General features: G+C 37.6%; 1 protein-coding gene across 2 annotated transcripts in view; it reads right to left on the bottom strand.

Annotated features, from left to right (window-relative positions):
* Positions 1 to 23,279, bottom strand: part of LOC120530153 (NFX1-type zinc finger-containing protein 1-like) — a 215,428-nt gene that overhangs the window by 101,503 nt on the left and 90,646 nt on the right. For both annotated transcript variants that reach the window (XM_039754362.1, XM_039754363.1), the window contains 3 exons: positions 19,730 to 19,840; positions 15,048 to 15,143; positions 11,734 to 11,986 (listed from right to left, as the gene is read on the bottom strand). In XM_039754362.1, the coding sequence (XP_039610296.1) occupies positions 11,734 to 11,986; positions 15,048 to 15,143; positions 19,730 to 19,840 (460 nt within the window). The remainder of the gene's footprint in view (positions 1 to 11,733; positions 11,987 to 15,047; positions 15,144 to 19,729; positions 19,841 to 23,279) is intronic.

The following is a 23,279-nucleotide window of genomic DNA, read 5'->3' as shown; positions in this document are numbered from 1 at the left end:
GTTTCACATGGACAGACAGAAGGACACACATGCATAGCAGACCCTTTGCATTTAATGCAAACACACCAAAAACAATTTAGGACAGCTTAAACATCAGAAGATCCAATCATTTAGAGAAAGCATCACACATTTGCACTCAAATCTTTATTCATTAAAGCCCATACAGATCCAAGTTCAATACAATAGTAGAATCAAAATATACAGACTTTCATTGTAATTTGTCATCCAACATTTTTGCCACTTTTCTATTGCAAATCTGGGTTGTGCCTAGTTCATGTCTTATTTCCTCCTGCCTTTCTTTGAGAGGTTTCTATAACACCCAGCAAAATCTAAAGTTCCCCTTTGGTATTTTAATACACCTGAAATGTATGGAAGTCACAAAATGGCTTCAAGGAGGCCATCTTATACACATGGTCCCTGACTGGCTTCCAACATGCTTTGATATTCAGGAGATAAGACCACAGTCAAAACTTTGTTGCTCTGGATGCCTTTCTTAAATTCTAGCTTGGGTTAGTCTATTTACATTGGTCTTGTTTCTTGCAATAATCACATTTTTGAAGAACCATAAACATTTACAGCAGTTATAGTTTCCAATATAATTTTCATATTACAAGTATTTATCACTTTCATTTTACATGAAATACCTCGTTCAGAACTCTTACTTGTTATTGGAGTTGTCAGCTCAATTCTGATTCCTGTTACAGTGGAAATTGTCAAAAATGCAATAAAGTTGAAGCATTATGCATTGAAAAATTGAGATGTAAATGTAAAACTGAAAAATCTGTAAAACATCATGATAAGTACTGTACTTTTTCATGAGGTATATGATCTCTCTGAAGTGTTTTTTTCATGCATAACAGCCTGTTACAAACGGCTCAAGATAGGTGACAAGGGATAAAGTTGTAATATTTCTCATGATTTTTTCTATACTCACTATCATAATCCAAAACAACATTTATGGTTATGAGCAGATTTTTCTAAAACTACCCTGCAGGTTTGATTGATAGCATAAAAATCTTCCCTAAATATCTCAACCATACAGACGCCAACAGCAGCAAACTAACATTAAATGGGAGAGCCAGCATTCCATCAGAGTTAACATGTTATGCAAAATAAAATATGCGACCCTTACCAGGAAAAGTGGTTTCAGAAAATGAGATGAGAAGAATTCAGTTTGACTAAAGTGAGATGATTCAAGGTCCTAAGTAAAGATATTTACACAAGATGTTAGATTGATCACCATAGTACATAAGGGATACACTAAATTCAAGATGACGGAACACTTTCTGTGCCAGTTTTCCCTCAACGTTTTGCAGTTTTCAGTTTAAATCCACTCTGGTACTAAAGCCAGAGTAATTGTGATAGTTGTTCTTAAGCAGAAAGTGTTGCTTTGTCCTGATTGCTTTTGAAACCCGTAAATATCCTACAAACCTCACAAGATTTATTAAGCATTGGTGTGGTTTCTTGAATCTTTGCTTTGTCTTGATGGTTTTGGGACAGTTACAGTGCACCTTCTTTTCTTAAATCTAAGTGTGTTGGTCACCACTTTAGCAGCTACTCAACCCAAAAAATAACTTCTAGGGAAAGAGCAGGTGGTGAACCAGCATTATACAGTGCATCAATGATAGAGATTAATATCGTAAAAAATAAAAGCATGGGCGCTTTTTGAATGTTGATTGATGAAAAGCACCCAGGCTTTTATTTTATGAGTGATGTATGAGAGACTTATTTTTTACTTTTTAGTACACTTCTTAACTTAATATGAGCATGGTTTTTTAAAAGTATTTTTTTTATATATATATTATTTTCAACTTTTTAGTCTTGGGTTTGTTTTAGTATAATGTTGTAATCAATATTTTAACACTTCCTTTAATATTTCTATCCATTGCTAGCTCCAACTATTGGTGAAATCTTGAACTATTCTTCATATGAAAATGTAATTTCTTAATTAACATGGATTAATTGATCAATTAGTGAAACTTATTGATTCATGTTTTGTCATCGGAAGTGAGTAAGTGTGCAAAAGTTCAAGTCATTTGGACAATAGGAAGTGGGTTAAATACTGATTACAAGATTTGTACCAGACAACAAACAGGTGAAGTTAATATAAGCGTGGTAATAATTACCCATGAACATTTACCTACATTTCTTGAACTAGAAAATGATTCTTTGTTGCTCATGGACGGCCCAGTACTGGCACAGTTAGATACAACTAACAAACATGTAGACATGTTTTTAACATCCTGTCAGTTCTCTGAGAGTTAGTAAGTGGATAGTGAATTAAGTTAACGCCAAAATTACGTATGTGAAATATTGATTAACTTAAATATAAACTGAAACAAAATCATACTGTAATATGTGCATCGCGTACATTTCTCAAGCATTCTATTAAACCTTCACTTTCTCCATTACTGAGTCTTGGAAAGCTAGAATATTATTCACTGGTAGCGAAGAGTGAAATGGTTCATGTAAAAAGTAAAAAGTTTGACTTCGCAAGCAAATTGGCAAAACAAATCGTGTTTCGCTTCCATTGACATTGACACAAGACGAAAGTTGTTTAGTTCTGTCTGGAAACATTTCAACACTTGAATTGCTTATATGTCTGCCTGTTGTTTAAAAAAGATCTCTAACGAAAAGAAAACCCCACCAGATTCATTTCCTGTCATGTGTAGATATTTTGTTGATCCACCACACAAGTTCTGGTTGTATGATCCCAGTTTGCTATTTATAATGACAATCTTGGTAACTGCAATCTTAAAGATGTGTCAAAGACAAAAAAGGAACTTGAAACTCCATGGCATTGGGAGAGTTTATATTCTCAACTAATTCTACAGTAAGCAAGAAACTGGAAAAAATGTTTGCAATGTTTTAGGATGTAGATAGGATTTTCCCATGAAGAAAAGACAGTAATGTACATGATTACTGCATTTTTGTGTGTTCTCGGGGAGGAGTGCTTAGGAGGCTTTTCAAGGGCTAGGAGTAGGTAGGCAGTACCACCTTGAGCAGAGAGGGGGCTCTGTCTTTAACTTTATTTTCTTTTTCTCCCAGAATTCAGAGGCTTGACCACTGAAGGAGGGGATCTCCAGTTGCAACTTTCACCCATGCAACGTTGCCCCTTCAGGATTGGTAAGATAAAAATCTAGAGACTACCAGAAGTCAATATTCAATGAAAACCTGCAACTGACAATGATGTAGCTTTCACTCCAAAGAACCTTTTTGTTTAATCAGCATCATGAGAGCATTTTTCTTTCTTGTTTATTCACCCTTCATATTAAATGTGGCTACAGGCTGGTCCCCCAAACCTTTTTTTTTTCCTGTTTTCTTTCTCTAGACATTGTGTGGGACGACTTTCACTATAACTAACGGAATCACTGCTATCTGTTGGCTCACTTGAATCTTTTTTTTTTTGCGACTTTGACAAAGAACCTATCCAATGACAGATGCTTTTGCATCCTTTTGAGGATTTCGCTGCAATGTGACATTGCACTGTCGTTAAACAGATTCATCGCTTGCATGCCGACTGACAGTGAGCATGGGAGACGATTACCCACAATCCCACAGCGAGAGAAAGAGAAGAACCATCAGCTCAGTTGTGATCATGTGACGCTCGGCAGACAAAGTGTATAAGTACTACTCGTATTGCAAGACCACACTCGTTTATCAAGTTATAATTTATTAAAAATTTTTGCTCGTCTTGCAAAACACTCACAAGACCAAGTTACTCACAAACCAAGGTTTTACTGTACCAGCATTGTCTCATATAACACCTCCATCTTCCACAGTAAAACCTAAAGAAATGTCCTATTCAAAAAATATTAATCAGTTAATCACAATGCCCCATTTCATATTACAGTCAAGCCATAGTGTAACATGTCCACCAATTGTGTGTCAACATAGGACCTGTAGGAAAAACCCAAGCAAACGTACACTTGAGTGAAGTGGGGAAACAATTTCCTCACAACTTAATATCACCCTTTCCCTTACAATTGGGTAAATTTCTGTACAAATAGTCAGAAAAATACATAGGGAACTGTAGGTTTTCTCAACAAGGCTCCACAGCACCAAACAAGCTATCACCATTTTCTATATGATATTCTTGCTAATATAAGAGATTCCTCTTCATTTGAGCTTTTAAATCCCAGCTAAAGACTCACAACGTTAGTCCAGTATACCCTGACTGGAGCTTGCTGATTAGCTGTGCATACTGCATTTCTGTTTGTTAGTCATTTATACAAAATCATAAATTGTCGTAATTTTTACAAACCATTACTATACCTCCTTTATTCTGTTTCTCTTCTCGGTATATGGATGTGGCACTCAGTGCCATTGCTCTACTGCCAAGCTGCTCTCCTGTGTATGGAAAAGTCATCTTGAAAAACACAGCACTGGAATCTTCGGATAGAAAGATTCTGTTATCAAACTGGACGGCCAGCACAGACTCCACTACGGAAAACTCGGGAGCAGGTAGGAACTTTGTTTTTGAATTTCTCTTTTACAATTTTAATCTCCTCCATTCGCAATCCATTATCAACTGGCCATAGTTCATCAATCAACTAAGGGGCAGATACAAAAAATAACTTGTATTGTATTGTATTGCATATAGTGTCTTTTTATAATGAACACCATCTCAAAGTATTATAGAGGAGCATGGTCCAAGGCAGGTTTCAGACCAGCTGCTTTGTCACTGAAAACCTAATACTTCAACTTCTAGAAGTATTAGATTTAGGATTTTGTATTCCACATGGTCTGTTTAAAATGTAGACCATTCAGCTCACTGCTTGTCAATATAGGGTGGTCCAGATCTAATTATGCAATTTTCATTACACTATAACTTATTAAGTTTATTACATAGAAAATCACCCGAAAAATCCCAGACCATTGAGAAGTATGCGAACTGACGACATGAAGAATCATCTTTGTGCCGAAATCAAAGCCATCCAGACGATCTGGATCTGCATAATTAGATCTGGACCACCCTGTATGTATTCTTCTAACTTTTGGAAAATATCATCCATCAAGTTTCCAAGGTTCACAAAGTACGGCTTTAAACCACAGTACTTGGTAATTTATTTCACACATCTATGGTTCTTTGTACGTAGTATTTGTACAAAATTTAGCCTTAACCAGTTTCTATCTCTGCCCCTGTATTCTTGCATAAAACATATCTTAAAGTAAGATCCAGAATCTACTGATCTGATTAATTTCTTTAAGAATGTGGGTCTTCAATCATGGTTCACTGTGACTGCAGGTTTTCATTTCAATCCTTTTTCTAAATAGGAGTCAGTCTTTGCTGATAATAAATCTTGGTATTTAATTAAGTGACCTGTCAGGATTTTCATCATTCCATAATTTTACACATTGTAAATTTCTATTTTCTGAGAACATTATCCTTATTTCTTTGTGGACCAAAACAGATATATACTTCTTTGCCTTTTTTTTATTTTCTGTCATTTATTTCAAACATTTCATTAACACAGAAACTTCATTATGCATGTACAGAGTGGAAAATAAATCCAACTTAGCTGGAGAATTGTTGGTCCCTCGGTCATTTGCATCTCATTATTAATTAGTGGCTAATTAGGAAAACAGAGAAACAATTAGAACCAAAAAAAAAAAAACAACTGAAACAAGCAATTGCAGGTTCTGAATTGTAATAAGTGAGTTTAATTACTTAATGTGAGCTTAACTATGCAAATTAATGAATTTTAATTAAGAACTTTGTTGAAGCAAAAACCTACAGCCCTCCAGGACCGTGATGGAGGATCCCTGCTTTAGAATAACTATTATGTCTCCTCGAAAATTCCTTGAATCAAGCCATATAGCTTATACCACATAGTCCTAGAATCAGTCTAGTTATTCCTCTGTGGATTTATTCTAGAACTGCTAGACCTTGTAATATGGAGACCTGAACTGCACTTCATAGTGTGGACAGGCCCTCAGGAGTATGTTGTACTGCTTAAATGTACAAATTAATTATTTGTACTTGACACATCAAGCTGTGTAAACTAATCTCCTAATACCCTTCTTAATGATTTCTATGTAGTCTGGATGCACGATGCATCCAAATGGATTCCAAACTCCTACATTTCATTCCCCTGTTGTGTATTCAGATCTAACATTTTAACTTTCTACTAGCAACACATATACATTTAAATTGAATTTCATAACCCGTATATCTACTCAAGGTCTACTTGTAGTGATTATTCTTCACTCTAGCATACTTGTCATTCCTCCTGCTTTAATGTCACCAGAAAATTTCACCAGCTTGTTAGTTACATTTTTATCTTAATCACTAGGGGGCTGCCCTCTGCTCGTTTTGCTTGTGAATCCCCCCCAGCCTTCGATACGCACCAGCCACTTCGCATCTCTGCCACTCGTGTATGTGGATTTCACCTTCACCAAACAACAAATCTTTTAATTCTTGCGGATACGCCTCTTCATTGGGAAGAAACACTACTTTTCCCTGATGGCAACACGAATTAGATGATCTACAGGTCTCCGACTTAAAGTTTAAATCCGAACAATATATTCAATCTCTTTTTGCTGTTCCTTTATTTCACCGAGTAATAATTTCCATTTGTTTGCGCTATTGCGATCTTAAATATCATTTTTTTGAGACTTTCAAATGTTAGTACTTGCATTACCTCTAACCTGCTCTGCATTTGTATCGCGCCGTTTTTGAATTGTTTACAACATTCTACTTTGTTATCTACTCTTTGTCTTTTATTTCCGGCCCTGGGCGTGGTTAAATCTCTTGCCACAAAGTCTCATCTTGCAGGACATGAAAGTATCTCTCTGAAAAAGTCACGTCTCATCCAAGTCTAAAAAGTCTGGTCTCGTCCCAGGATTTTTTTTATTATAATAGAGAGATTTATAAAAATTTTAAAAAGCCATGGTACCAACGCTGATCCATGAGGATCAATACTTTTAACATCACTTCATTTAGAAAGTGTTCACCTTACCATGAGACTTTGCATTCTTTATTTGAGCCAGTGCTGAACTCATCTAGACCCTAACCCTTTAACTCACACTTCTCTAATGTTGATTGCAAGCCTTTCATGTGATACCTTATCTAAAGCTTTTTAGAAAACCAAATAAATTGCATCAGATATGCCTCTCTGACATAACAATTTTGTTGTTTCCACTTTAGATCATTTCATATGAATGAAACACAATCTTCCTCCCTAAACCCATGTTGACTACTAACTAATACGGCTGTTCTAGATGTGTGTTGATCTATTTGATTTCTTTAAAAATCGGCTCTGTTAATGCATCCATGACACATGTTACGTTTACTGGCCTACAGTTACTCTGATTGATGTCATCACCTCTTTTTTTTTGTACCAAGACAATATTTATCATCTTCCAGCCCTTAAAAATTCCTTCCAGTTAAGCAGCAGTTTCTGAAAAGTACACATCAAGGGTTTATATACATGTCACACGCAAACATCAGGCATCTCTCATGGATCTACATTCATTTAAAATACAGGGAAGGATTTGGATGAGCTGCCACTAACACAATTTCTGTTTGCTTTAGAGTGGAGGAGAACTATCTAGATAACTGATGATGTCATTTCCTCTTTGAAGACTAGTGGCTCTACCCTTCCACTTATACATAAGCCCACAGTATGCAGAAACTCCTCATCAGTCATGACCTAGCTTCAGACCAGAATGGACCTCCAATTGAAGTTTTCTATAGGCAAAGAAGCCAGGATGACCACATCATTTGATGTATATGCTGATTTTTGCACCTATTTTGTGCTTTTTTAACCTGGACATTAAAAGAGGTCACTACTGGTGCCCCAACTCTTCTGTTGTTTCTCCTCTTTCGCTATCTTTTCTGCCAGTAACTTTTTCTTTCACCGTCAGCCATTTTAATCCTAGTAGAACTTTTCTCTCTCTTCAGATTTAGAAATTGCATAGTACCTCCTGAACTCTGAAGTCTCTATAGCTCTGTAGCAACTGGTGGTTCTTCACATCTGAAAACTTTTATATATTTTGAATTATGTTAATTACAGTTCATTATCATTATTATCATGTGCTTACAATCAGTGATTTAATGTCTTTGAACTAAATTCACATTTCCACGTTTGGGTAGTTCATGATTATAAATTCTGCCTGAAGGAAAACGACAAAAATAAAAGAAGAAAACCCTCGCAGTTTTCACAGCACAAGTGAGCACACCTGCTTTTTTAAACCCAATATAACCTTCTACAAAAAACTGACAAAAAAGGATCAGGAGATCAACAAAATCAAATACACACAAAGGTCAACACCAGGACAGCAAAACACAGGTATCAAAACCAGAAACAAACCCCTAAAGTGAAGAGTCAAAACATCTGTTACTAAGGAATACGGAAACAAAGAAAATTGCATGAAGTTATAAGGAGCAATCCAAAATCATAAATGGCTACCAAATGCCCGGTGATGATCTTTTATCTTGTCATAGCAATGACATCAGAGATCATGCACTTCCAGGTCATCTCCTTAGCAACATTATGTCAACCATAAACAAAATGTCAGCACTCATAAAAAGTAAAATAGCACCGAAACAAGACTTAAAATATTTTAACTCATTTCAATTAATATTAAATCAATAACATATTTTCAACAAGCATAATATGCATGAAAAATACAACATTAATATAGCAAAATGTGTCACAACGAACTTGTTCATAACAGCCTGCATGGATAAGTGAGGATTATTGACCGTGCCTATATAAATACACTATGCAGTTTTGGTTTCGATTTTAAGCTGCTCACTGATTTTATGAGTCGGCCTGAATTTCAGCTTCATTGGCTGTTGTTTCACTTGCAGTAAGAAAGGGGTCGCAATGGCCAATTTCATCCTACGATATGATTGTTGTACGATTGGAAAAATTTCTGTCATGTCAAAAATTTCAATTTGCTGCTATGTAGTGGGATCAGACTGGTTTTCTGATGTGACCAACATCGTTCAGCGACAGCTATACATTGTACTCTGAGTAGTGACTCTGTCATGCTCATTTTCACTTTTTTGATTTAAAAAAGCGAACTGTCATGTACCACCACAGATACAACTAAATGACCAATGAGAAAAGTATCTTAGGAAACATTTACTAGAAGAACCCAAAATAAATAAACACAAGTATAAATTACATAGATTTACATACCTCTCATTCTCTCCGTAAAGTGGACAGACCATATTGTCCACGCTTTCCTAACCATCCGTATGTACAATTACGCCTTTTTAAATTTGTACTTTAAGGAGCACAGTTCAGCAAGAATCAGTAAAACATCTCTCTTTTTTTGACAGTTTGGCAACCCTGTGGCCATATTGTTTTTGGTTTTCAATGGGTAAGCTTTACTGCAAAATGTCAATGGTTAAAAGTGTCAGTCGGCACCATGTGCACGTATAGTCTGAGCAGCCAATCAGAATGAACCTGCTTGTGTAGTTTCTGCACATATATGACTGGGGACTCTGTCATGAAGTGTGAATAGTCACTTGACTGTGATTTCTAAAATGCCCAGCATTATTGCTGTTGGAGTAGAATATATTTGAAAAATGAATGATTACCTTAAAATTTAATATTAAGCAAATCAATAAATAAACAATTTTGACATCAGGACTGAAAATGCAACTAATTCCTTTGCATTTTTACTTGATGTATTGTATTTGTAATTAAACCAATAATTAAGACTCTTCTCAAGAGTTTTGCAGACATTCAGAACAGGATGGTTCATTTTGCCCACCTTCACTATTCTGTGTGAAGAAAATGTGTCCCTCAGTACACTTATACCAGTTCCCCTGTAGAAACATGAAGTGATCAAAAACTTTTGTTTGTTTTTCTAACAAGCCTTCCAAGCCGGACTGCCAATTAAAGCTTTGCTTCTTTGGTCTGAGTAATTCACATGCTTCTGTAACATCTATCTGCTTTTGCTCAATCCGGTAAATTAGGTTTTCCATGTGAATTAGGTTAAATTTACTTTCCAAACCGATAAGAAGCCGAGATCTATCTACACTTGTGAGGTACATGGACTGAATTTTCAATGCCTCGATTAAAAGAATGATTTCTTGAATTTCCATGTTATTGCCTCTGAATTTTCCTTTTGCTATTGCTACACTACATTCCTCGATACGTTTGCAGATTTTTTCCTCATATTTGTGTGCTGGCAGTATCAACTTGGAAGTCGATTTTATGTCAGACAGCTTTGAAAGTAATGGTAATTGAGCTTGAATGGTGGTCAGGAATTTCATTCCCAAATCTGGCTCCTCAAGCTTAGACCGGTACACCTCAGCCATTTCTGGGAAGTTTATCTCAATTTCACTATCCTCCAAAAATTGTAAAGTGCTTGTTACACTCTTAGCAAATACCATCCTTTTCACCTGCTCGATTTCAAGCAGAGTTTTCTTCACCAGTGAAGCATAGCGCACACTTCTTCGAATAGGAGTATTACACTTAGGGCAACATTTTAGTTTGATCACACCAGAGGGTTCCGGTGAAAACATCCAACTATCAAACCCAGTCACCTCAAAGATGTGGTTACAGTTCATCAGTTGAATGAACCTAGCATCAGGATCAGCTTCTCGACCAAAGAATAATTCCTGGACTTCTTCCGCATTGCAAATACGACACTTTCTTGGACAAGGCTCGCCACACATGCCAATGCATGCATGTTTACATTTGAGTTTTCTTCTGCATGGGTATTGGCAAGGCTCTCTATCACATGGTTCATAACACAGGTTGGTGCATTTGTGATGTGAGCACTGCCAACCACAAGGCTTGGTGCATGGAATACATGCCTGACAACACTTCTTTATGCATTTTCCATGAAAGCACTTGTTTTCACAGAGCTTCAAACAAGGAATGCAATCTTCGCCACACTGTTTTTCACATGGGTGGGAGCAAAGTAGCAGCTTCTCACATTGGATGGAGCAAGGGGGGTGGGATGTTCCCTTGGAGCATTTGCTGCAATTACCAGTGCACTGGTGCCCACAGTTCAGAAGGGTCTCACATGGCACTAAACATGAAACAGAGATCTTTTTACATAGTATGTCCTCTTTCTGTAAACACACTATAGACTTTTCATGACCACACCCTAAATCAATTGTGACATTTTTCGGACATTTGTATGTGCACGTTTCTCCACATATGCGACAACACTGATGACCACATTCTAGAGTCTTGGTGCATGGCTCAGTGCAAATAAATTTATCAGCTGGGAGTGAACAAGGCACATTTTGCAAGTGGCCACACTTTGGTATTGTTTTACTGACCAATACTTGACACTGTCCACATTTATCAAAGCACTTCTTTGTACATTTGTGGCCTGCAGTGCAGACTATTTTCTGGCAAGGCTTGACACATTTGAAATTAGAGTGGTCAGAATCATAAGGGTGGCACAACCGTGTGCAAACATGGCCACACCTGAGCCGAAACTCACAAGGCAGCATGCACCCACCTTCTGGCACCTTCTTGAAGTCCTCAGCTTCAGATGCAAAAGTGACATTTTTTGGATGATTCTCACATTGAAGGACTAAATATTTCCCAATCTGATCATTCATGGAGACCACATTTAAAATGTTGCTCCAAAGAGGAACCTTGGACAACATTTTAAAATTCCCAATACAGAACAAACCCTTCCTGGCTCTAGACAAAGCAACACAAATTCGGTTTGGTATCTGCAAAAATCCAACTCGCCCTTCCAGATTACTACGGACCAAGGAAAGAATTATAATATCGTTCTCCTCACCCTGGTACTTGTCAACAACCCGGATTTTGATATCATTGAAGAAATCATTTTTCATAATCTTCCTCAAGTAATGGAATTGTCCTGTGTACGTGGTAAGAACCGTAATTGTTGATGATAAATATCCCTGATTTATAAAGTACTTGCAAAGGGATTTAACAAAGGTGGCTTCGTGAACATTCTGGTGACTTCGGCCTTCATGAATTGTCTCTTCGAGGTGTTCATGCTCCACAAAAAACAGATTTGAATTAACCCCCTGGGAAATAAAATAAACACATATATGTCAGGTATTCAAATACAGAGGAACCTGTCATTCTCTGTCATATTAAAGAGCAAGCCATTAGAGTATTATAGCATTTAAACTGTGATGAGTGCCCACAGCCACTACCTGGCTGGGATGCCAGATGAATGGAAGGAATGTGGGGAGAGAGCATCCACAAGGCACTACCTTCCCCAGGATGCTACATGGCAGCCCTCCTGTGTGGCTGTGGCACCACAGATTCCCGCAAGGCACGCTGGGAGTTGGAGTTTGGTACAGCCCTGTTGGGTTCCATGGGGACCACCAGGGGGAGCTGCAGAGCCCCAGACTGGGCCTCCACCACACCTGGAAGTGATTCCAGGTAACATTGATGAGCCACCTGCTGCACTCCCAGGAGATACATAAAAGGAGCCGCCTCACTCCATTCAGAGAGCCAGAGTCAGGTGGAAAAGGAGAAAGCTGACCAGGAGGAGAGGAGGCAGAAAGAGAAGGAAAGAGAAAAGAAGAGAAGTGTATTTTTATGCCGGGTACTGTGCTTTGGAACTGTATTGTGATGGTGTGAAATGAGGGAAAGCGTTTCACATAAGGAAAAATAAAAGTGTGTGTGTTGAACTTGTGTCCTGTGTCTGTCTGTGTTGGGTTTGGGCGACAGGTTGGAAAAGGACAAAAATCGACAATGGTGGCCACAAAAGGTATAAATAAATATAAATATTTTTGGATTTTTCAAAAACAAATCGCTTCTGGGAGCATAAGTAAAATCTCAGAATCCAAAAATTATATCTAATAAAAAAATCTCTTCTCTCTTCTTCAAGACCCTACTTGATCAAATGTGTTTATGTGTTGTCCTAAAAACTGAAAATATTGATTATTTAGAATAGAAGATCACCATTCATCTTGAATGTTATAAAAGGCAAGTAATGGAGGTTGGTGGCAGGAAGGGCATCTCTGTGTACAAACATATTCTACAATATCTTTAAAATTTGGGGAGGAGGATGGGCAACAGGTGAACACAGAAAAGCACTGTTAAACAGATGGATGTACTTAAGAAAGAAACTCTGATTTATTACATCAGCACAAAATTTGCACACCCAGAAAAGTAAGAATTGTGTGTTGTGGATTGTTACTTGCTTAGTTGCATAGTGCAGCAGATTTAGACTCTTTTACTTTTTTCACATTTTGTTATATTGCTGCCTTATCCTAAAATCATTTAAATTCATTTTTCCCCACATCAAGCAACACTCAGTACTCCAGGATGACAAAGAAAAAACAGGATTTTAGAAATCTGCAAATGCATGAAAAATAAAAAAACTGAAAAATCACACTGACACAAGTATTCAGACACTGAAAATATGAGTTATGACACTTGAAATTTGGCTGAAGTGCATCCCATTCTATTGATCATCATTTAGATGTTTCTCCACCTCGTTTTGGAGTTCACCTGAAGTCAATTCAATTGATTGGATATGATAAGGAAAGGCACACACCTGTCTATAGATGGTCCCATGACTGACAAGGTGTATCAGAGCAAACACCAAGTTACAAGGTCAAAGAAATTGCTTACAGAGCTTAGAGACAGGATTGTGAAAAGGCACAGATCTGGGGAAGCTTACAAAAACTTTCTGTAGCACTGAAGGTTCCCAAGAGCACAGTTACCATAATTATTCTTAAATGGAAGATGCTTCAAACAAGCACAGCTCTTCCTAGATCTGGCTGCCCAGGAGGAAAATGGTCTTAGTGAGAGAGGTGATCAAGGACCCGATGATCATTCTCATTCAGCTGCAGTGAAGCTGTGCAGAGATGGGAGAAACTTCCAGAAGGATAATCATTACTACAATACTCCACTAATCTGGGATTAATGGCAGATGCCACATGGAAGCCCACTTGGAGTTTGTGAAAAAGTACCTAAAACACTCTCAGACTGTGAGAAACAAGATTCTCAGCGTTTGATGAAGTCAAGATTAGCATCAAGCCTGCGTAATACCATTCCAATGGTGAAGCGTGGTGGTGGCAGCATCAAGCTGTGGGGTTATTTTTCATTGAAAGACTGAGAGACTCATCAGTGTAGAGGGAATGCTGAAGAGAGCAAAGTACAGAGATATCCTTAATGAAAGTCTGCTCTAGAGCCCTCTGGACCTCACATAGCATATGACGTATACACATTGGAGGATCACCTTCTGGGCTCATCCAAGGTATGTAATACCACCCGAGAAGAGAGGTTGGCATTGTAATTAACTATGTCATCTCCTTTTCGTTCCACAGTGCTGAAAAGATGTCCAGTGAGGACAACTGACCACGCCCATTCTGATCCAAGCCCAGTAAAGCCTGGGCATCTCTGGAAGGTGGCATCTCATTTTGGACTGAGCAAACCACAGGATGGAGTTTCTCCAAAGTTAGATCCACTCAGAAAATCCATCAAATACTTTAAGCCACAAGAGCTACCAGTTGTTTATTTTGTTTATATTGATGCGCCATTGGGCGCTTACTTTGTTTGTCTGTCTACTGTAGGCAATCACTTGTTCATAAAATTTCTCTTTTTTTGCCAGTTTCTGGTAGAAAGAAATCAGTGTGCACAACTTTGCTCTGAATCAGTCATAATCGCAAATTACACACACTCATTTTAGTTTGCATATTGCATAATGAGCATTTTGAAGCAAGTTATGGTCTTCCTCATAACCTGAATATGGTCTGACTGCCGTAACAGTTGTGGCGACCCTCTAAACTTATTAACATGCCCAACTTCACCAACTGTTTAAATGTTCTCATTTTTGTAAATTCACAGAACACAGTGGGTTTTGTGTGAATTAGTAAGATCCAACCAGCCAGCTAAGAGCACCTTTTAGTTTTGACTATCATTCCGTTCATCCAATAGGAAATGTGAATGCATGGCCAATACCGTGTGTGAGCTTTTTCATATTATTAATTTATGACTGTCAGAATGTTTAAAAGGTGGGTCAAAATCTATTTGTTTTACTTCTATAAAAAATAATCAAGCAAAGTAGAGAAAAAATGTAGTTTTCTTCATTTAGGAGCTTAAGACAATTATTCTTACGAGACTGACCTTGATTTTGTCGTAGAGATAGACTGATTGGTGATTCTCCAACTTGTCATAAATATGTGGAGTTAAGAGTTTAGCAATTTCTGGACGCATCCGATGCTGTAGAAATGCAAAAAGAGAAACATATTACACACTTATAACCTGTTTGAAATATATTTAGAAAACATCACAGACTAGCAATAAATTAATGTAAACACATAGCACCACAGGTTAATTAATAAATTGAAGTGTCAGTGAATGCAGTGTTGAACAGCTAGTATATTATTAGGCAAAATCCATTTTACTCACTTCAGATGTTCTAATCTGGAATTCATTTAAAGCAGGAGTCGGCAAGTGTTTTCAAATAAAGGCTACTCACGAAATTTAATAGACTGCTAGGAACTAAGTAGTTCATGACTTTACAAGCGATCTTTTTGTATTTAATATACTGTGATTATCCATGTAGTTCCCAATTGTTATAATTTAAGTAATAAAGTATAAAGGGGAGTAAGGTTACCCTAGGACAGAGGTGGAGTGTTGTGTAGATTAAGATTTTTGATAATTGTTTGTAAACTGCTATTTAAGATCTCTAAAAGAAGAAGGAACCTTTATGAAAAGAAGCCACTGTAACTCCCCAATGTTTTAGCAATGATATATGAATTCATTTAATATGTTTTGTTATGCACCTTTTTCAACCTCCAGCTTTAGCGGTATTTTTCAAATGATAAAAACGTCTTGCTCTGGCTAACTGTAATGGGGAAGAGGAGAATTGACTAGAGCGGGCCAGTTTATAACTCGATTACCTGTATATCCTTTGTTCTCGTTTCCCTGAAACTTCATTTGTGCATCCTTTGAAACTGGAGAAAGTACTGACAGACCTGAACTGGAGGCAGGGTTGTGCTTGGGCTGTTTCATTGGTGTATCAGGGGCTACAGACCAAGAATAAGTGGAGGCTGCAAGCCACCTACTGTCTCTGCCATTCTGCATACTGAGGAGAACACCTCTCGTGACAGCCATATTCAGACAGGCCATGCTGCTTGTTTCTGACACATCATTCAAAGGCCATGTTGGTGGAAAGACCAAGTTGGACCAGAAACAAATTAACAGAGAGCCACCTGGTAGTCTATTATCAAGCTGTATTATTTTAACCAACACTCACATATGTACTCTGCTTATGTTTTGGGCGTATTATATACAGTATAACATTTAGTGAATAAAGACATAACTTTCTCTTCTGATAGTTCTGTTGCTCTATTTTGTTGTCCACGGCCTTAGGTATATAAGATAGTGTTACATAAGAGGACTGTAGTAGGATATGGGGCATTTTATTATCGTTTACATCAGGGGTCCCCAACTGTGGTACTGGAGGACCACAGTGGCTGCAGGTTTTTATTCTAACCCTTTACTTAATTAGTGACCTGTTTTTTCTGCTAATTAATTCCTTTTGAATTTATTTTAATTGACCTGCTCTTGAAGACTCAGACCTCTTGTTTCTTTTTCCTTAATTAGCAGCGAAACAATAATGAGATACAAAATTAGCCAAAACATGACCAGCAAACAGTGACCATCATACAATATCTGAAAATACAGAAAGATGAAGGTCTCAGGAATGTTGATCTGCTCAGGTCTACAAAACATTTTACCAGTGCTCTTAGAAAAGAGAAAATCAACAATTTCAGAAATGTTTCCTATTGCACAATAAGAGCAGCAACAAGCCATGGAATTAAAGAACGAGTTTAATTAACAAGAAGACTTGGCACCTAATGAAGCAACTGGTTAGAGTAAAATTGGTTTGAGTTTGAGGCGATATTTTCTGTTTAGATTTAAACACATGCCATTCTTGCCATTCTCCACTGAACCTTTTGCTTTGTTCCTTTGAATAACATTATTATTTCATCATTACAGATAGTCAAATTAATGAGCTGCATGACCATAAATCCATCTTCTTTCTGATCATCCGTCTAATTTGATCCTAGAAAACACTACTGCCGAAAGAGCAATGATTCTTTATCAGTAATCCAAGCACTAAAGGCTTAACCTAAAGCCACAAACACCATAGGATGAGAGAAAAATCCAATCCAATGTCCAAGACTGTTAGTCTCACTTATTGACGCATTTCATTAAATGAACATGGGACATGAGAAGAATGGCTAGGTACAATTGAACCCACCTGAGAAGCACCTGCATTCTTTTTTGCGGCACCAATATGACATAAGGCTGCTTGCTTTTACTTTTCACTACATGGTTAAAAAAAAACTAGTTTTATGTATAATGTATAGTGTTGTATAAAGTACACAACAACCACACTTGAGTACAAGCTGAGTTAACCTGCCTGGAAAATGTGTCTTTGAGAAAACTACACAAGTAGAAATTTTAAAGTATTTCATATTAAGCCGAGATGGACACATCTCACCCCTCTTTTCAGATCACTACATTGGCTCCCTGTAGCAGTATGTATTAAGTTTTATTTATATATGTAGTCAAAAAAAGTTATTCAGACTACCTTCTTTTTACCTTCTTTTTGCACATGAATTGTATTCCAGTCATTAAAGTATGTGGCAAGTAACTGAAACTTGAAGCAGTGACATTCAGCATGAGCAGACATCCTAATTCACTGGGCAGGGCGCTGACAGGAGCGGTCAAGAGGCTTCTCCCACTATTGTATTTCTGGAATGCCTTCATAAACTAAATTTTCATAACCTAATTACAAATAATTTAAATGGAACACATATTTAAGCAGTTCCTGGCTCCACAAATGTCTCCCATTTTCTTCAAATTAACACCAAACTACTAGGAAAGTGACAGAATTTGTTTAATAATAACACCAGTCATCAAAACAAACCCTAACGAGGCATAAGCCTTCATCAAATAATGTTGTGCTTAAAAAAAAGTGCTTTTCCTTGACTTTATCACTTTTAGTTTCACATTCAAAGTAAATATCCATTGGGATTTTCTTGGGCTTTCCTGATCCGCATTGGATCTGTGATGACTGTGATAATGTGGAAAGACATAAGCAACACATGTCAAAGTGTATAAACTATGGCACACAAATGCACAAGTACACCTTGGTGAGGACAGCATCTGAACACTGCAGCATCGGCCATTGAAATAACTGGAGACTGGGATAGTGCATCACCAATCTTCAGCTCCGCCTTCAAACATCCAGCCCCACCCAATTTAACAGACATCGACGAGGTGTACTTGGAATGCCTGTGTAGATGATCAGGTGTTAGAACCAGCAGCACACATTTGATTTTTCATATACGTGCATTTTTGTAACATGGTTGTTCTTAAAGTGGAGGAAACATTTATTCTAGTTAATTAACTTAATAAAATTGTGCATATCTGCATAGCACTTTTGTATTGCAGTAATTAATGTGTCCAGCATAGTATAACAGAGTTAATGTAGTTATTTGTGTTTGAAAATGTAGTGTAGTAAAAGTGAAAATAAACAGAAAATTTTGTACTTAAGCAAAGTAGAAATATTGTTAAAACATAGTCAATATTAATAACAAAGCATCTCTACTTTGTTACAATACAATTCTGATTTTTGATTCACAAGGTGGATTGATGAGCCGTGATGTGACCAAATGTGACCAGAAACAACCTTTTGGGAGTGTTTATGTAGACGAGTATTTTGCGTGCCACATTTCCAGTTTTTTCATATATTGTTTCTTCTTATATAATACGCTACTGTGGCTGTTCATTTGTCTGTCCAGGATTTTAAATCACTTGTAGCTCACAAACCGATTGACCTATTGACCTGAAGTTTGGTACACATATACTGCGTGACCTCTACTGTCTGCTTTCAGGGGTTATCATTTTTATTACTCTTTTTATTTTTATTTTATTTTATTGTTGAATCAACTCTCTCCAGTGGCTAGCAGGGGGGCCATGCAGTGCATGTGTATGGGCGCTGTTCTAATCCCTACCACCTTCGTTGTCACTTTCCTTACATCTTCATATCTTAAATCATTCTTGAAGCAGATTGAAGACTCAAGTTCTAGCTACTGTAAGTTAAAAATTAAAGAAAACGTACTAAGTAATTGCAACACAAACACTGACTTAATCAGTTTTAACTTGAAAAGATGCCGACAAAAGAAGAGAAGAAGCGGGCCGCTAGGGTGGAGAAAAAAGAGCTGCTCAGGAAACAGCAAGTGCATCAACCTCTGAGCAAACAAATGATAAACATACAGAGAAAGAGAATGAAAACTATAAGTCAAGTGTATTTAATGCACGTTATTGTGCAGTGTGCCGTTACTGGTATCATATATTTTGGAATACCTTTAAATTGGATTACTTGCAAGTGACACTTAATTCTAAAGGGGAGCAGCTACTTCAGTGTCATGTTCGATTGCGAGCTGTGAATAAGCCTCCTGAGTGAGTAAAACATTAGAATGGGACTAGCCATGTAAATTCTTCAGATAGCCACTTGCATTTTAAAACAATATTCACAATTAGTACCTGCATTTGTACGATTAGTTCTGATCACATTCATCTTATTGATAATCAACTGGTTATAATATATGCCAGATACAATGTATCAGCAGTCGAAAGAAATTTTACCACTGAAAAACACATGTACTCAATAAATAGAGAACAGATTAATATTCACATTTTCATGGCTTAATTTGTAATATAAAAAAACAATAAGCAACACATACCAACAAAAAACTGTATCAACGCTTGTCCAATTGGAGCCTTACCTGGTAGTTCAATCGAACATAAGGAATGCCCATTCTTATAAGTCTTTCAAATAAGGAAACCTCCAGGTTGAAATTTTTAGCTAGTTCGTACACAGTGGCACTTGGACGCAGCTGGAATGCAAAGCAAAAGTTTGTAAATTTAACTTGGATATCAGAGAGTCACCTGGGATATACATAGTAATAAGCATACTGAGGCCTTAAGTAGGATACTTCAAGTTCAAGTTTACTGTAATGTGTATATTCAGTAGTACAACTAAATTCTTACTTGCATGTTTACTCAGACAATAATACAAAACTGACAAAGACAAGCAAACATACAAAACTACGTATACATGGCAAAGGCAATTCACAGGTTTGTCGTCAATAATTTAATTGAAATTAATTTAAGAGTTTTGAGGCCTGTTGTGGAAAACTTTAGATGATGCTGTAGCAGCGCTACTTAAATGGACTGCAACTCCGTCATTTGCATCTGCAAAACTGGACTGAGTTGTGTTTATCATGCTTACTGTTTTGCTGGATTTGTTTTGTATCTGTAACATTATTCGTTTCTTTAATTACATACTATAAATATACACAAATTATTTATAATTTCAATTTTATAAAAAGTTGCAGATCACTAGAGAATTGTTGAACTAAACACTTTATCGGAGGAGGCCACTCATCTTTGTCTTGGCAGTCAGCCTTACACATGTGATTTGATTATTCAGTGATTGTTCTATCTCATGTTTCTCACAATTTTTGCATCTTATTTAGTGCAATAAACTTAGAATTTAGAGTAATCATGGACCCAAAAGGTATTTTACGGATTTTCGCATTCTCAGGGTCATGTGCCCCAAACCCTCATGAATTGCAAGGGATTACTGTACATACAATATATTTTTTCTAGCATTTATATTTTTTGTACACATCTTTTGTGTGTGTGTATATATATATATATATGTGTGTGTATGTGTATGTATGTATGTATATATATATATATATATATATATATATATATATATATATATATATATATAGTTGTGGATGGCTGGGGGTCCTGCAAAGCCAGGATGCCTGGAAGAACCAGGGGAAGAGCAATACCTTCCCCAGGCCACAAGAGGGCAGCCCCACTGGTCTGTGTGGGGGTTGTCAGAGGAGTTCCAGATATACCTGGAATGCTTCCAGGTGCTCATGCGGCACTTGCGCCACACCAAGAAAAGCTGCCAGAAGATCATCACGGAGCACCTGGAGCACATCCGGGGCATTATAAAAGGGGCCGCCTCACCCCATTGGATGAGCCGGATTCGGCAGGAAGAAGACAGAGCTTGGGAGTAGAGGTGGCAGAAGTACTGGGAGAGTAGAGGAAAGAAGGGAGTGAGTTTGGTTGGAAAGACATTGTGAGATGCTGTGTGCTGAAGTACGAAAATAAAATTGTGTGTTCTGGACATCTGGTGTCGTGTCTGTCTGTGTACGGGGACTGGCTTATCACTAACTCGTATATCTGTATATATATATACTGCTCAAAAGAATTAAAGGAACACTTTTTAATGAGAGTATAGCATAAAGTCAATGAAACTTATGGGATATTAATCTGGTCAGTTAAGTAGCAGAGGGGTTGTTAATCAGTTTCAGCTGCTGTGGTGTTAATGAAATTAACAACAGATGCACTAGAGGGGCAACAATGAGATGACCCCCAAAACAGGAATGGTTTAACAGGTGGAGGCCACTGACATTTTTCCCTCCTCATCTTTTCTGACTGTTTCTTCACTAGTTTTGCATTTGGCTACAGTCAGTGTCACTACTGGTAGCATGAGGCGATACCTGGACCCTACAGAGGTTGCACAGGTAGTCCAACTTCTCCAGGATGGCACATCAATACGTGTCATTGCCAGAAGGTTTGCTGTGTCTCCCTGCACAGTCTCAAGGGCGTGGAGGAGATTCTAGGAGACAAGCAGTTACTCTAGGAGAGCTGGAGAGGGCCATAGAAGGTCCATAACCCATCAGCAGGACCAGTATCTGCTCCTTTGGGCAAGGAGGAACAGGATGAGCACTGCCAGAGCCCTACAAAATGACCTCCAGCAGGCCACTGGTGTGAATGTCTCTGACCAAACAACCAGAAAGATTTCATGAGGGTGAACCAAGGGCCCCATGTCCTCTAATGGGCCCTGAGCTCACTGCCCAGCAGCATGCAGCTCGATTGGCATTCGCCATAGAATACCAGAATTGGCAGATGCACCACTGGTGCCCTGTGCTTTTACAGATGAGAGCAGGTTCACCCTGAGCACGTGACAGAAGTGAAAGGGTCTGGAGAAGCCATGGAGAAGATTATGCTGCCTGTAACATCATTCAGCATGAGCAGTTTGGTGGTGGGTTAATGATTGTCTGGGGAGGCATATCCATGGAGGATCACACAGACCGCTACAGGCTTGACAAAGGCACCTTGGCTGCCATTAGGTATCAGGATGAAATCCTTGGACCCATTGTCAGACACTATGCTGGTACAGTGGCTCCTGGTGCACGACAATTCCTGGCCTCATGTGGTGAGAGTATGCAGGCAGTTCCCGGAGGATGAAGGAATTGATACCATTGACTGGCAACCACACTTTCCTGACCTAAATCCAATAGAACACCTCTGGGACATTATGTTTTTTTTCCATCCAATGCCACCAGGTTGCACCTCAGACTGTCCAGGAGCTCAGTGATGCCCTGGTCCAGATCTGGGAGGAGATCCCCCACAACACCATCTGTCACCTAATTAGAAGCATGCACCGATGTTGTCAGGCATGTATACAAGAACACAGGGGCCATACAAAGTGCTGCGTACAATTTTGAGTTGCTGCAATTAAATTTTGGCAAAATGGACTAGCCTGCCACATCATTTTTTCACTCTGATTTTTGGGGCGTCTTTGAATTCAGGGATCTGTAGGTTGATCATTTTCATTTCCATCAAACGATGTGGCATCCTTTCGTTCCTAACACATTACCCAGTCTATATCAGTACAGATATCCAGGAGGATTTCTTTTTCCCATTGAGATCTGATGTGTTTTCAAAGTGTTCCTTTCATTTTTTGAGCAGTTATATATATATATATATATATATATATATATATATATATATATATATATTGTTTTAGTTCAGGGAACCGAATTATGGCCACCAGGGATAATAAACAGGGGACAGTTTATTACTGATTCCTAATATTTATTTTTTAGTGTTTGGGTTTTTAAGAAATATAGTATTATAATTTTAGGGATTTTTAGTCTTTTGTTGGTGTTCTTTTAATATGTTTTATTGAAAAAAAAAATTTAAGATCCATATTAATTACTAGTTTTAAATATTTTAATTTTGACTAATGAAGGGGGGGGGGGATTATTTATTTTTTAACCCTCTATTAAGAAGCAGAAATTTGAAGTAATAATTTTGTAATTTATTGGATATATTTAAATTGCAACTTAATGCAACTCGGGATATTTTCAGAACAAATAGATAGACTTTTAATAAAATTATGATTTTACAATTGGTAGGATGGGTGGGTTCTGTAAAATAAAAAATTTATAATTGGAGTATGTT

The sequence above is a fragment of the Polypterus senegalus genome, chromosome 5 (assembly GCF_016835505.1).
Source record: "Polypterus senegalus isolate Bchr_013 chromosome 5, ASM1683550v1, whole genome shotgun sequence".
NCBI lineage: Eukaryota > Metazoa > Chordata > Cladistia > Polypteriformes > Polypteridae > Polypterus > Polypterus senegalus.
This window is presented reverse-complemented; position numbering and strand designations above follow the sequence as displayed.